The sequence below is a fragment of the Haemaphysalis longicornis genome, unplaced genomic scaffold (genome assembly GCF_048455015.1).
Source record: "Haemaphysalis longicornis isolate Haplotype H1 unplaced genomic scaffold, Haemaphysalis longicornis Haplotype H1 scaffold_12, whole genome shotgun sequence".
Taxonomy (NCBI): domain Eukaryota; kingdom Metazoa; phylum Arthropoda; class Arachnida; order Ixodida; family Ixodidae; genus Haemaphysalis; species Haemaphysalis longicornis.
The window spans coordinates 7,168,317-7,182,645 of record NW_027526225.1 but is presented as its reverse complement, the minus strand read 5'-3'; the positions used below and the strand labels follow the sequence as shown (position 1 = coordinate 7,182,645).

General features: G+C 51.8%; 1 protein-coding gene across 1 annotated transcript; it reads right to left on the bottom strand.

Moving 5' to 3' along the window:
- Positions 1 to 11,973: 11,973 nt before the first annotated feature.
- LOC144162226 (endochitinase-like) lies at positions 11,974 to 12,987 on the bottom strand. Its single transcript, XM_077692690.1, has one exon. It carries the CDS (start codon positions 12,985 to 12,987, stop codon positions 11,974 to 11,976), a length of 1,014 nt encoding a protein of 337 aa, XP_077548816.1.
- Positions 12,988 to 14,329: the final 1,342 nt, after the last annotated feature.

Genomic DNA, 14,329 nt, shown 5'->3' with positions numbered 1-14,329 from the left:
AAATTATTTTTACTCGACACTCAAAGGCCACATCAATGCACGATAGAAATATTTTGGGTGACACTTTCACGGTGCCTTTGCGAAAAATTCCTAAAAACGTGCCATTTTTTGTGTTTTTACTTAGCCAATACAACGCCAAAAATACTTACACAGCTTCAGACACAGTCCCACATCAAAGAACAATGCAAGGGGAATGATCCAAAATAATATTTGTCATTACACATAGTTTCACTTTTTATTTAAAATTTATTATCTCCAACCACATTTTGCGTGTTTGCAGAAATTTCAAGGAACGCTCCCACGACCGAAAAATTTTTTTCAAGGGAAATACTCCGTGCCGACCTCCTACACTTCATCGGCACCTAGCACAAATTTTTTCAATGAAATTGACGATGGTCGATTTTTGGGCTGGGACGTTTCGCGTGGAATGACCCTTTTATATTTGGGAAACTTGATGCGGTGTGTAAATAGAATGGTCGAAATTAAAGAGGCTGAAACGATGGGGGTGCAGTGCTCAGCAAATATCGAGGGGTGTTCTGACACCGAAACACCCGCTAGAATGAGTACGTTTGAATGTACTCGTCTCGCATCATCAGTTTAGCGTGCCTAACCCTCGTTAAAGAAAAGGTAGCACTGACTTTTGCATTTCGATTTGCTTCATTTTCTTTTTTAGTCTGATGCTTTGGTTTGGAAGACAATCTCTGAAGGTGGGCTTAAGTACCAGCATCAGTTTCCACTTTGAATGTGGACGTATGCCACAAACTACAACCAGATGAATGAAAGCGACCGCGGTGATTGGCTGCGTCCCTTAATCTATTTACAGTTGAACCTGGATGTAACGAAGTTGACAAAAGTTCGCAATTTTTCGGTACATACAGGCTTTCGTTAGATGCAGTTTTGGTTAATTAAGTGATCAATTAATTAACTAGTTCAATTAATTAATTAATTAATTATAATTCATAATTATGTATTGATTGATTGATTGATTGATTGATTGATAGTCGGGTTTAACGCGCCGACGCAACGCAGGCGATGAGGCGCGCCGTAGTGGAGGGCTCCGGATTAATTTTGACCACCTGGGGAGCGCCTAAATCTCGTGCACACGGGCGTTCTTGCTTTTCGCCCCCATCAGAAAAGCGGCCGCCGCGGCCCGGAATCGAACCCGCGACCTCGGGCTCATGGATGCAGGTTTTTAGGTGAAGGCTTAAAGCAGAAGGCTTAAAACAGAAATGCAGCCAAAATGCTAGACATGAGTAGAGGTGAACGTGTTTTTCATGGATTTCTTTCAGTCAGTGTGGAACTGCGGGAGTTGCGCCTGCTTTCGCACGAGCTTGGGCACCTCACTGCGCTTCATGGAAGCAAGGTCACTTATCCCCGTATTGAGGAATCTAACTTAAGTATCACTTTTGCCCTTTGACGTTTTTCGGTGCTTTAGTGCGTTTCAAGGGCCAAACTACTGCACAAAGAGCGCCTTTTTGCGAAAATGTTGCTCCTTACCGCACTCAAAATCGTTGAAAAGGTGACAGCTGGAACACTCAACCAGGCGGCAACATTCTTCTTTCCGCTGGAGTAGACGACATTTAAAATTGTGAGCCTGTCTTGAAAAGACAAGTTTTCGTTTCCTGCTAGCAGAACTCATCACCGACGAACAGATACGTGTGATTACACGCCGACAGAATAACTTAGCACTGCAAAACTTAAATCTCGAACCGAAACCGCACTCACACGTGGAAATGCACGGTAGTTCGCTGTACAGGCGGAAAAAACGAGTAGTGTAGTTACTCTTGCTATCTGGTGTGGTGTCGCTACACAAGCAAAACCAAAAGTGAATGCTACGTTAACCACGGGATCCTGGCACCGGCCACTCCGGTCATCATCAACAACATCGTGGCGAATTTCGTTTTTCGGTAATTCTAGACGTTTTCGTTGCTGCTGGCTCCTTACAGTAGTGCCAAAGTATTCGCTAAATTAGGTCACTTTTCCGGCCGGTTTTGTAGCGTGAGCTACACTAGCCGAGGTTGAACAGTTTCGCGTGGCTTCATTACACAGACTTCCTCTACCATAATCTCGGACTTCAAGGCCGCCCTGCGCAACTATGCGCACGGTAGGCTCTCCACCACAGCCGCCTAAATACGTACCAATAGCGCGATTCTAGTTTCCAGGCACATCCGCCTGGTATGGACGCCCGAGTCACTCGCCTCTAACTGGGAGCGAGATGGCACGTGAGGCTGCCGAGGATATACCTACCAGGCTGACTTTATTCGAATCCGACAACGCGCCGTCTGCGACGGGAGGGAGGGGCGGACTTATTTGGAGATTTCCCGGCACTATAGGCTGAGTCGACTGAAATTTCCTGCCGCCCCCGCTGTACTAAACAAATGGCAAACAGTTTCATGGCGCAGGTTGCAATCGAATACGTCCCCTCATCCCGCCCTGTGTCACCGCAGCCTCTATGTAACGAATTCCTGGATTTAACGAAGTTCTTCTATTCCCCGTTTCCAGCCCCATTGAAACCCATGTGTTCGCGACCTTGCGACGGTTAACCTCTATGTAACGAATTCGCTACGCTGATTATCCCTCGAATCAGCCCGAACACGGCACATCAGAGCCGCCCGATGCATGGTCCTCTTTACAGGCAGCTCTTGGACTTTCTTGCTGAAAGTGGCCTATACGGCAACCTGTAGTGCATGAAACCGCTTGCCTCCCGCCACTTTCGTTTTTCAATTCCTTTGATGTCCTGGGGCAAAATGGCGCAATAAAAAAATCATCCCTTGTTTCTTGCACTTTTTCTGAAAAAAAATCGGCTGGAGAAATGCACTAGTTTGGCGAACTTCGCCCGCACCGCAAACTACCGTGCCTTTCCAGTGTCAGTGCGGTGTCGATTAGGTAGTCGTGAGTCTCTCCTGCTATCTGTGGTGTCGGTTCGTCGGTGATGAGTTCTGCTTACAAAAAAAAACGAAAACTTTTGTCTTTTCAAGACAAGCTCGCAATTTTAAATGCCGTCCCCGCCTGCGAGAACGAAGAACGTCGCCGCTCGGTACAGTATAGCTCCTTCTCAGCAACTTTGAGTGGGGCAAAGAGTAACAAGTTCGCGAAAAGGCACCCTTTCAGCATAAGGTTGGTCCTTGAAACGGGCTACGGCAGAAAAAAGTGTCAAAAAGCAAAAGTTATACTTAAGTTACGATTGTGAATACAGGGGTAAATTACCTCACCTCTCTGGAGTGCAGTGTAGTGACTAGGTTCGTGGGAAAGCTGCAGGCGCAAATCGCGCAGTTTTTTTACTGTGAAATAAATCCCTGAAGGGTGAGTTCACCATCACTGATGTCTGGCATTTTGGTTTCGTTTCCGCTTCATTCACACGAGTATTAACTTGAAACCTGCATGTGACGAAAAATTGCAAATTTTTGTGAACTTCGTTATATCCAGGTTTTTATTTTTATTTTTATTTACAGATACTGCAGGTCAAAACTTTGACCCAAGCAGGAGGGGCTTATACAAAACATAGGAATGAAACGAGTACGAAAGAGTACACAGGCAATAAATATATCAAAAACAATTCATGGTACCCTGCATCTTATACACATGTACTACAAGTGCCACACGACAGAACACATTAATTTGAAAAAAGATGACGCTGTAACACTTCTGCAAAATCTTTTGCTTTTAAAACATCAAAAGGTAAATAATTACAGTCTGCATCAGTCCTGGGGAAAAACTGTTTTGGAAGGCATCAGTTTGAGCGAAAGTAGGTGTCAATACGGATTCATGAGTGCATCTAGTTGCACGTGGTTTAACGCCGCCGGGAAGAGGTATTTTTATTTTGCCTGACAAGCAATCCTGCAGGAATACCAGCTGACTGACCCGTCTGCGATCATCTAACGTTTGATTATTATTTTCTTTCATCAGAAGAGATGGTGAGTCATGCCTGCGATATTTTTCGTAAATAAATCGGACGGCTTTTCTCTGCACCTTCTGCAACTGAGAAATGTCTTTTTTAGTAAGGGACCCCAAACCACTGAAGCATATTCTAATTTCGCTCGAACATATGCATTGTACGCCATTAGCTTAGTGTTTGCTGGAGCATTTTTGAGCTTCCGCCTCAGATACCAGAGTTTACAAAGAGACGATGTACAGATATCGGATACATGATCGGACCAATTGAGTTTAGAAGATAGGGCAACACCAAGGTACTTGTATTTTCGAACTTCTGCGATGACATTGTTTTGAAGAGTATAAGAAAATGTTCTTCGATGCATCTTTCATGTTACACGCAGCAGTACTGTTTTTTTCGTTGTTGAGCAACATGCCCCATCGATCACACCAATCATTAATTGCCAAAATATTATTTTGTAGTACGTCGTGATCTTCCTTGGACGATATTTCCTTAAGGACTACACAATCGTCAGCAAATAATTTGATTGAAACATCACTCACAACTTCTGCTAAATCATTGACATAAATCAGAAACAGGAGGGGACTTAACACACTACCTTGGGGCACCCCTGAGTTGGGGCACCCCCTGTCTGTATACAGATGCTATGTTGCATCAGACAGATGCAACATTTCAGCAGCCACACTACAACACACAATATGGCAATGCTGCTTCAATAAACCACAGGCCTTGAACAAGGCGTAAGTAATGCGAAGATGGGAAGCCGCATTGCTCTTCCCGAGATACAAGCTGCTGCCATACGAGTCCGTGGCCGCGGCTGGGAGCTATGGAACTCAACTTTTTTCTTCCTCCATGTCGGGGACAGGAGGAGGATAAAACTTTTATTGAGGCCCAATCCGACTCCGTGTGCGGAGGCAGACCAGCAAAACCAGCCCAACAAAGCAAAACCAGCCCAACAATGTATGTAATCTGCCATTTAAGTGAAAGATGGTTTAATCAGATTTACGGTCGTGTTGTTTTGCAAATTCCGTATATTGGATTATGTATATCATGTTCTCTTATGTTGTCTTTATGGTCGTTACTGCCATGTAACGGTTTGCTGGGCCTCGTCAAGCTGCTATTGCAGCTTTTAGCTCAGCAACTGCACACACACAAATGTATGGTAAATTTCATGTTGAAATAAATCTTGAAATCTTGAAAATCTTGACTCCTTAGTCCAGGAGCCATGGCTCTGGCTGGCAGTCCGGGCCCGTCTCACCAGGTTAAGCTGGGAGCCGGGTTCGCAGCTGGACAGCTGCGCCGCCCACTGTGAAGGGGAGGGGTGTGGATTGGAACGGAGGTCGGGTGTGTGGGAGCATTCCCATACTATGTGATAAAGTGTACCCCTTTCGGGGCAAAACTTGCACTGTGGTGAGTTAGAGGTGGGGAAGATCAAATGCCAAAGTGTATTGTGAGGGAAGGTCCGGGTTTGAAGTTGACGGAGAGTGATTTCATGGACTTTTGTTAGAGACGGGTGAGGTGGAGGGAAGGTGCGACAAGAAAGCTTGTAGTGTGTGAGAATATCGTTGTACGTGAGTAGTGGGTGGGCATCCAGGGTGGGAGGAGGAGGGTCGGCGGCAATGGCCCGGTGCACGGAGCAGGCCCGGTGTACCACTTCTCGGGCCGCGTCGTGCGCCGCTTCATTGCCGGCCAACCCACAATGGCCAGGGGTCCATAGAATGTGGCACTCCTCAGGGAGGTAAGTGGAGTGTTGAATGATGCGTAGGGCAGTGCGAGGAAGTCTCACAGCAGCGCAAGTAAGGTGGCAGGTATTAAGGCACTAAGGCACCGAGTTACTGATGGCCCTGAAGCACTGGACGTTCCCGCACGGTGCATTCGTCTTTAAGAGGGATGACTTGATTATTCCAGACTAAACGTTCCCTGTTAGAGCCCAAAGCATGTGTGCTAGGTCTGCCCTCTCCTTACACCGGTGACACTTTTCAGAATATTGCCCGGGGTACAGTGGCTGCACGCCACCGGGTTGGGGTACGAGTTTGTTTGCAAAAGTCGCCAATCCACGGATTGAAGTTTGCTGAGTGTAGGGTGAGCTGGGGGGAAGCGGGCCCGCTCTAGCCTGTAGTGATGAGTGGTGTCTCTAAAGGACATGAGCCGATCCCTGCCCGAACAGCGAAGCGAATGAGCGCTGTGGTATTCATCAGCTCGGATTGAAAACCCTCGAGCGGCGTCGTGCGCGTATTCGTTCCCAACCAAGCCGGAGTGTGCAGGTGCCAATATTAGATATATCTTGACGGACCGCTGAACATTGTGAAGTGCAGTCCTGAGAATTGCGGACGCCTCTGGGGAGATGCGCCCCTTTGTGTAATTTATAACAGCAGACTTTGAGTCGCTCACCACGTATTTGATTTTGAGGAGGCCGTCATTGCCAAGGCAATGGCCGCCTCTTCGCCCACCTCCGGTTCGCTCGTGCGGACCGACCGGGAGCTTATGGAATTACCCTGCCGATTGACTAGCACTACGGCCATGGCATCGCGACCAGGGTAATCGGCCGCGTCCACCTAAACCACGTCCTCCAAATTGCCGTAACGTTTGTGTAGGACTTTCGCCCTTGCCTGTCTGCGCTCCAGGTTGTGTACCGGGTGCATGTTTTTCGGGATTGGTGGAATGTGAATTTGTTCCCTCAGTTCAGGAGCCAGGAGTACCTTGTGTGTGCCGGTGCGAGGGTACGTGATCCCCAGGGAGCCGAGAATATGCCGACCCGTCTGGCTGTATCTAAGCCGCTCCCGTTGAGCTAGCCTTTGCGTCTCTATTAGTTCACTGAGGGTGTTGGGGAGCCCCAGTGCTTCGAAACGTTCTGTCGAAGCAGTGATCGCCATTCCTAGGGCCTGCTTGTAGGCCCGTCTAATGAGGGCGTCAATTTTTAGTTCTTCGCCTTTTTTTAGGTGTAGGAAAGGGGTGACGTACGTTATCCTACTGAGCACGAAGGCTTCAACTAATCGCACGAGGTTGCGCTCCAGGAAAATAATTTTTTTGTAAATTTCTGAGGCAGCGTTCCAATTACTTTTGGCGGCCCCTGTACCTGCTCGTGTGACGTGAGGCATTCATTTCCTTTTTGGCTTGTTTCAACAGCTGCGCTGTTTAAAGGAGCCATGAAGAGAAAACACAAGTTTGGTTCATTCGAAAGATTGCCTCGTTAGAACCATAACGACACCACTTATAACGCAAACTTCGCTCAAATAAGCTACATAATTAGGAAAAAAGGAAATGACCATGCGACCCACCAGCTCATTTTCCGCAACAGAACCTACCATGTCACTCGAGAATGCTCTGCGATTGGCGGAGGCGGGCAAAAGCAAACGCGTGTTAGGCAGGGCTTACAGCTTGCATAGCGAGCTAAATGCCCGTGAAACATGCTGCACATTCTTTTTATGACAAAGAACGGTGGAGTAAACGGTTGAAGGTCCGAACGAACTCGCAAGCGTGTGCGCCAATGCGTACGAAACTAGCGCCGGCCGAGCTCGACATCTCGCCGTCGCGCAGACGAATTTTCGGGTTCGAGGCTCTTCGGGGCCAACGAACCGTTCCAGCACGCACAGCCGCGACCTTGCTTCGTATCGTAATCCCTTCACAGGAGGTTGGCCGTCATATCGCCAACCAGCAAAGGTAAAAATAGAAACGAGGGGAGTAAGGAACAGCAAGAAGCGACGAGATAGTGCCAGTCGTCGCACAGGTTTCGGTATGGAGGTCGTGTTGGCTTGCTGCTGTCGTTACGAGCTCGTTTACAGTTTACAACCACTGAAAACTTCAGTTTGCTCGAGTACTTTACAATGAAATTTCGTTGCTGTGTTTTGAAATGCCCATGTAGTACGGGCAAATCGTCGAGGGAGTGCGACATCCCCGCCGGTGAGATCTCCTTTCATGTGCTGCCCAACGACGAACCTCTGCGAAGCAAGTGGCTACGTTTTGTGAACTTTGCAAACGGGGGAGAAAGAGAGCTGAAGGAAGTACGAGTGTGCTCGCTTCATTTCCGAGGAAGTGATTACGGCAGGGACCCGGACATGCTGGCGCTGGTCACCGACTTCGTCAAATCGCCTTTCAAAGCGCTCTGACCTCGGGGAAAAAAATTGCCGTACACACCGCGCATTGACGCTCGAATCTTTCTGGTCGGAGCAGAGAGCTCGAGCGAACGGCTTTCCATACACGACACCGGCCAACTGGCATAGGCGATACTGCTACTGAAATTGAAAATACCGCTCATACGTACCAGTCTGTATTCGTCCGTCGCGACGGGGCTGACGAGGCAGCGGTGCCAACGGCTGGGCGTTCGTCTGTTGTGGCTATCGCGGAATGGTCGCTTTCCCGTCCACCGCGTATCCCACAACTCTTGCCGCTCGTGCACTTGGAAGCATTGAGCGTTCAAGTGGTGTGAGGTTGTTAAATGCAAGCCCGAGCTCCACGGCGAGAGTTTTGTTCTCCGGATCAGGCGATTCCATGACTAGGGCTGCGGGTGCACTAGGTTTTACTAGTATTTTTAAAATGGCCGCCGTCTCGGTCGACTCCCGCGTGTGGGTGCTATATGGAGTCGACATACTAAGTATTGTTTCATGGACCGGCTCGTATGACGCCATTGTTCACGTGACGAAATGTGCAATTTTAGCGGGAGATTTAAAATTTTGGCTTAAATTGCCTTATTTCTCAGTTAATAAAGCATCATTTGCTTCCGCGAAAGCTCTTGGGGTACTATGAAACACCTAATCTTTCGAATAAAACAAACTTTTGTTTTCTCTTCATGGCTCCTTTTCAAGTTGATTGATTGATTGTAGGGTTTAACGCGCCGACGCAACGCAGGAGATGAGGCGCGCCGTAGTGGAGGGCTCCGGATTAATTTTGACCGCCTGGGGATCTTTAACGTGCGCCGAAACCTCGTACACACGGGCGTTTTTTTTCTTTTCGCCCCGGCCTTAAGTTGTCCAATGCGAACAGAAAACCACCAATTGGAAAATAAAAATAACGGTTCCGGTGGTGTTAATCGAACCTGGGTCCCTCGCGTTATGAAACCGGCGTCTACCCCATTGACCTATCGTCGCTTTTTCCTTTCTTTATTGGCCTGAGCTATCATCGCATTCCGATTGCACAGCATTATTTCCTTTGGGGTATTCGTAACGTTGGCTTTGAACGGCCGGGTCTCCGACGAAGGGAGAGGGGCTGCCAGCTCGGCTGGTTCTCCAGCCTTCCACCACTGGCACAAGTTGCGCGAATTGTAAATCGAAGCTTCACTACTTTCGTCCAGCGATTTTGTGGAGGATGCGCAAATGACCTTTTGACCGGAGACACACCCCCGGCGACACACCCCTCGAAGCGCATTGCGTGATTCGCCGGGCCCGCTTTTGGCGCCTGTGGGCGCCGACAGCGGTGGCCACCGCCGCTGCGGCCGAGGCAGCCAACCACTCCCGCAGCCTCCCATGCATGCGGCGCTGGGTCGCGTCGGGCAACGTGACTCGTCTCGCGCCCTGCGAAGAGGAACGGTGGTTCGCCATGAATGAACGCCGAGTTCGCCCGGCATCCTCCTGTGAGCGCTGCACGGAACCGAACGGCTTTGAGACGTGGTCGGCAATACAGCTAAATCAAAGGTTAACCAAGCGAAACCAAGACTCAGCCAGACTAAGCCAAGCTTTTGCTTTGCATACCCAAGGTTAGCGGAGCTAAGCCGCAGCCATTTTTTTTTACATCGAATCTGTTCATAGCCGGGGTCCCGTGCATTTTTGGACGTCTTGCGGCAGAGCTAACCTTATTCACGGGACTTGTAAGCGCGGGGCGTTCGGGGTTGTGTGCGTTTGCTTGGTTGGTTGGTTGCTTGCTTATAAGCGGCTGCTACCGAGTCCACTCGGGCCGAAATTTTACTCTGGCGGCCGAGTACGCGACAAAAAACCACAAGGACGCCGTTCTCCACTTTGAATTTCACTTCCTTTGCCTCGTCGTAATGGGGAGGACATGTGCAGTCCGGACTGCCGAATGATGGGGACGTCGAAAATTGCCAAATGTGTGGGACTTCCAAGGGGTACGTCGCTCCTCCCCCCCTCCCCCCGATTACAGACCATCAACCGATTTTGAATGAAGTCGAGGAACTGCTCGTCGCAGCACGACTATACAGTCAAGACTCCGTCTTTGGGCAAAGGTCTGTGCCACGTACTCAGCTTCGCTGGTCATCCGCCTTCACAGACAGAAATATTTTGTAGCGTGAGCTACAAGGCCAAGGTTGAGCAGTTTCGCGTGGCTCCTGGAGAGCCGTGGTGCGCATGCGCGAGGAGCAGTGCCGTCTCACGGCGCACAGCTGGCGCGCCGGAGCAGCCGCCGCCGCGACTGGATTGGATTGTCTTGGATTGGAAATCGTTTTAGCAGCAGTAAGCATCATAATCAGCTAATCCTAGACAACCAGTAAACCTAAGAATAACCAGCTGAACCTTAGCTCACGCTACGTATATATGGCATAGCCGAGCTAAGCCACTGCTAATTTTAGATGCGAAGCATCTCATGCTCGGGGCTGTGTCCCTCCCTCTCTTGTCGTTGTCATTGTCCGCCGTCCGCACCCCCACTGCGCATGCCTGGCCAGGCACCGCTGATGATGATTGTGGCAGGATTCCCCTAGGGATTGGCCAACCAAAAAATCCATCACGAGATAGCTTCGCGTTCAAGCACCGTCGTCATCTTCCCGTAGGGGAACCCTGAGTAGTATGCGAGGCGTTCCTCCTCTCCTCTCCGACACTCCACTCCTCTCCGGCATTCCTCCTCTCCTCTCCGAAGCCCCTCTCCTCTCCGGGATTGCGCAACGAATGGCAACACCTGCGGCTCCGCGCGCAATAATGCGAAGCAGCTTAGGGTTAGAGACGCGACGGTAGCCGCTGGCTGTGGGCGCCACTGTAGCTCCGCGGTACAAATGACGCGCGCGCGCTCAGCTCCCCTCATTCTCCTCCCGCAACGCTGCGGTAGAACTGAAAACTAATGGGAACTTGAGTCGACCCCATGGCTGCTTCGCATACTACTCAGGGTTCCCCTACGGGAAGATGGTGAAATTTTTTTGTGTAATCACCTCCATCTCCACCACATGTCCACTTAACTGCCCCAATGCGATGAGCTTAACGCCACAGCTCATCTCGTCTGGACGTGCCCACCCCCTGGGAGTGCGCGTTGCAGACCTGCCAGCTCGAAGACCAGCTCGGGCGAGGATGGCAGCCGCGGCATGCGGCCTACCGGACATAGGATGGCCGCCCACAGCTCCTCAATTCTCCCCAACGCCGTCCCTGTCGTTTCAATAAGCGCTCTCTCTCTCTCTCTCTCTCTCTCTCTCTTTCGTTGTTCTGCAAAACGCAGGCAATGATTAGCTTATTCCAAGAAAAGGTCCTTTAGTTCTAAAAAGTCCAGGGTAAAGGGTTATGCGTGGATGTGTTCACCCGTTCCCTTGCTGAGCACGAGGATGCGGGTTCGATTCCCGGCAAAAAGCGAGAACGCCCGTGTGTTCGAGATTTTGGCGCCCGTTAAAGATCCCCAGGTAGTCTAAATTAATCCGGAGCCCTCCACTACGGTGCGCCTCATTGCCTGTGAAGCGTCGGCGCGCTAAAGCACACAATCGATCAACCCCGGTCTCTCCCTCAATTATGTCGTTTCTAAAAAAAAAAGAGACAGAGAGAGAGAGAGAGAGAGAGAGAGAGAGAGAGAGAGAGAGAGAGAGAGAGAGAGAGAGAGGGAGGGAGGGAGGGAGGGAGGGAGGGAGGGAGGGAGGGAGGGAGGAGCAAAAAAATAAAACTCAATCTTGAGAAGTGGTTTACACCTTAGCCGTATCCAATAGGCCGGGGGGGGGGGGGGAGAAGGTATTCTAAGAAGAACTTCGGGTGATGAGGGTGGGGTGCACAAAACACCACGTAGCAAGACGAAGAAGAACAAAACAACGAGCACGCACTAAGGTTGTATTCCACGCATTTCCACTGGCATTGACAACGTACACCTCGTAAATGTCGTCGGCGACCCGGCGAGGAGACAGGCGGGAAAGAACGCGGTCTCGCTGAGTGGCCACCGTCCTGTCCTGGCCGCTAGCCGAACTGTCTGATCCACGCCCGCTGCCGCCTCTTCACCTGCCTAGAGGTTTTCGGTGACCTCTTGGCATGCCCGTCGGACGGCGAAGCGTAGTGACCCATCGCCGAGCGAATGGTGCGCGCGAGCACGTTCTTCGGGCCGCACATGCCCATGTAGTCGTCGGCCGCCACGTCCACGAGCGCCACTCCTGCCAGGGTGCGGTTCCTGACGAAGGCCACCTTGGCCCTCACCGAGTCTGCGTCGTCGTACGACACCCACTGCCGGCCCTTGAAGGCGTACGGGCACGACGTGCCCGCGTTGAACACGCGCGCCCAGCCGTTGCGGTACACGTTGTAGCATATCTCGAAGTACGCCAGTTGGCCCGGAGTGGCCGAGAAGGGACCCGGTCGCCCGCGGCCGTCGCCTTCGCGCAGCTGCGCCCGCACCCCCTCCTGGCCTCTGGCGAGGGTGTAACTCAAGCCCGTGGCAGACAGGCCCAGGAGCAGCTTGTTGCTGGGCGCTCCCCTGTCCAGGAGGAGGAGCACCAGCTCGTGGATGCTGTTCACGGGGGACACGCCCTCCACGGTAGGCGGCTGGTTGTACAGGGGGCTGGTGACCTCGGCGAGGCCCGGCTCCGAAAAGCCGAACGCGGCGAAGACAGCGTAGTGCACCGAGTTAACGGCGTTGCGCAGCTCGTAGCCGCGGTCGATCTGGGTGTGGTCGTGGGGCAGGTAGAGGGTCAGGTGCCAGCGGCTACCGCTCTGCGATTTGAACGCGCGCCTGAGTTGGGACAGCAGCTTCGGGAAGTTCTGCCGGTCCGTGGGCCGTCCGTTGCCTTCGCCCGGGTACATCCACTGGACGTGCATGCCGTCGAGGCGCCGCGCCTGCAGCCAGCGGACGCTTCGCTTGGCGAAGCGATCGCGCTGACCCTCGGTGCTGAGCTGGTCGGAAAAGGACTGGGAGTCCACCTTCGGTCCACCGACGCCGAGCAGGACTCGCAGCGTCGGGTGGAACTTTTTGAGTGCAACCATCTGGCCGATGCGGCGCTCGGCGTCTTTGATGGGACCTGCCTGGGACGGGTGAGCAGGGGAGGGACCGCCGTTCAGGTCCACGGGACTGACGAAGCCGTATACCAAATGCGTGCAAAAGCTGGCGGGTAGGTGCTTGAGAAGCTGGTACGGGGTCGGATTCTTTCCCCGTTCCGTGTTGCGATCGTAGAGGCAGAGCAAGGGAGCCTCCTCGTTCCCACTCTTTTGGCGCGAAACGACGGCCCTGCGCGAGCGCCCATCGGCGACTTGAGCCGCGCTCACGGGGGCCCGTTTGCGGCTCTTTTCCGGCATGATGGCCAGGGACACCACGGTGACGGCCAACGCGAAAGAGACGAACAGGGCGACGTACAGGACGTGCGAGTTTTGCGTCAACACGCTTGCCCAGCCGGATTCCGGTCTGGCGCCGGCGCGCCGTGCCGCGCTGAATCTGCCGAACCTCCACCCTGACATCGCCCTGGTAAAGTCGCTAAACCGCATGACGATTGCTGCTGTGGCTTACTCGTCCGGATCGCTCGGCTTCAAAAGCACGCAGGTCAGACCTGCGCAGTGAGCTCTGTAGACGGCGAGCCCTTATCTGACGCACGGGTCGTCTGTACGAGGAAGGGCTGTCTTTGGGTTGGGTACACCGCTGTCCGACGGTGTTAACAGCGTCGTCTTTCCTCCCTAGAAGTTGCCTTTCTCACTAAATAGCCATAACTTGACCACTTGGCTCAAGGATGCTGCCGTCCCTTGGTGCCCACGCTGTATACATGAAGTTACGGTAACTCGACCAGGAAGCGCAGCGGACCACGACGGTGGAAAGGAACCCTTGTTCTGCGCAGTCCCGCGAAGGATCTGGCAGCAATTTCGGCTGTGTCGCCAAGTTCAGTAAGCTGAGCGTCGTGGACAGCTGACATCCATGTCCCAAACACGACGGCACTGCTTTTCGGTGAGGCCGGTTCCGGTGTAGCGGTTTAACCGGTGCCTCGCAGCGCACCACTGTACCAGCCTCTTCTTTATCTTGCCTCAGCATCTGCAACGCGACGACATGGGCGATTGACCAATGCTGATTAATTTTCTGTGCCATTGTTTCCTTTCGGTTCACTTGTCGTCCCTGCGGACGAACTTTAGATTAAATCGCGATGTTTATGCTGAAAATTGAGGGGAAGCAACGAATAGCGGGCGCTCCGGACCCAAAGTAGCAGTTCTGGCTTTACGAGTAGCAACACGATAAAATGGATCGGCTGTCTGACGCCGTGGCATGCTTCGGGTTTCTGCGTTACATTGCTCTGAAATTTATGGAGAGTAGCGAACTACATTAGTGTTTTTTTTTTTTTCATTTGAG

What these genes read in the sequence shown, in the direction of transcription:
- LOC144162226 (XM_077692690.1), bottom strand. Translation starts at nt 12,987, where the DNA reads ATGGTTGCACTCAAAAAGTTCCACCCGACGCTGCGAGTCCTGCTCGGC.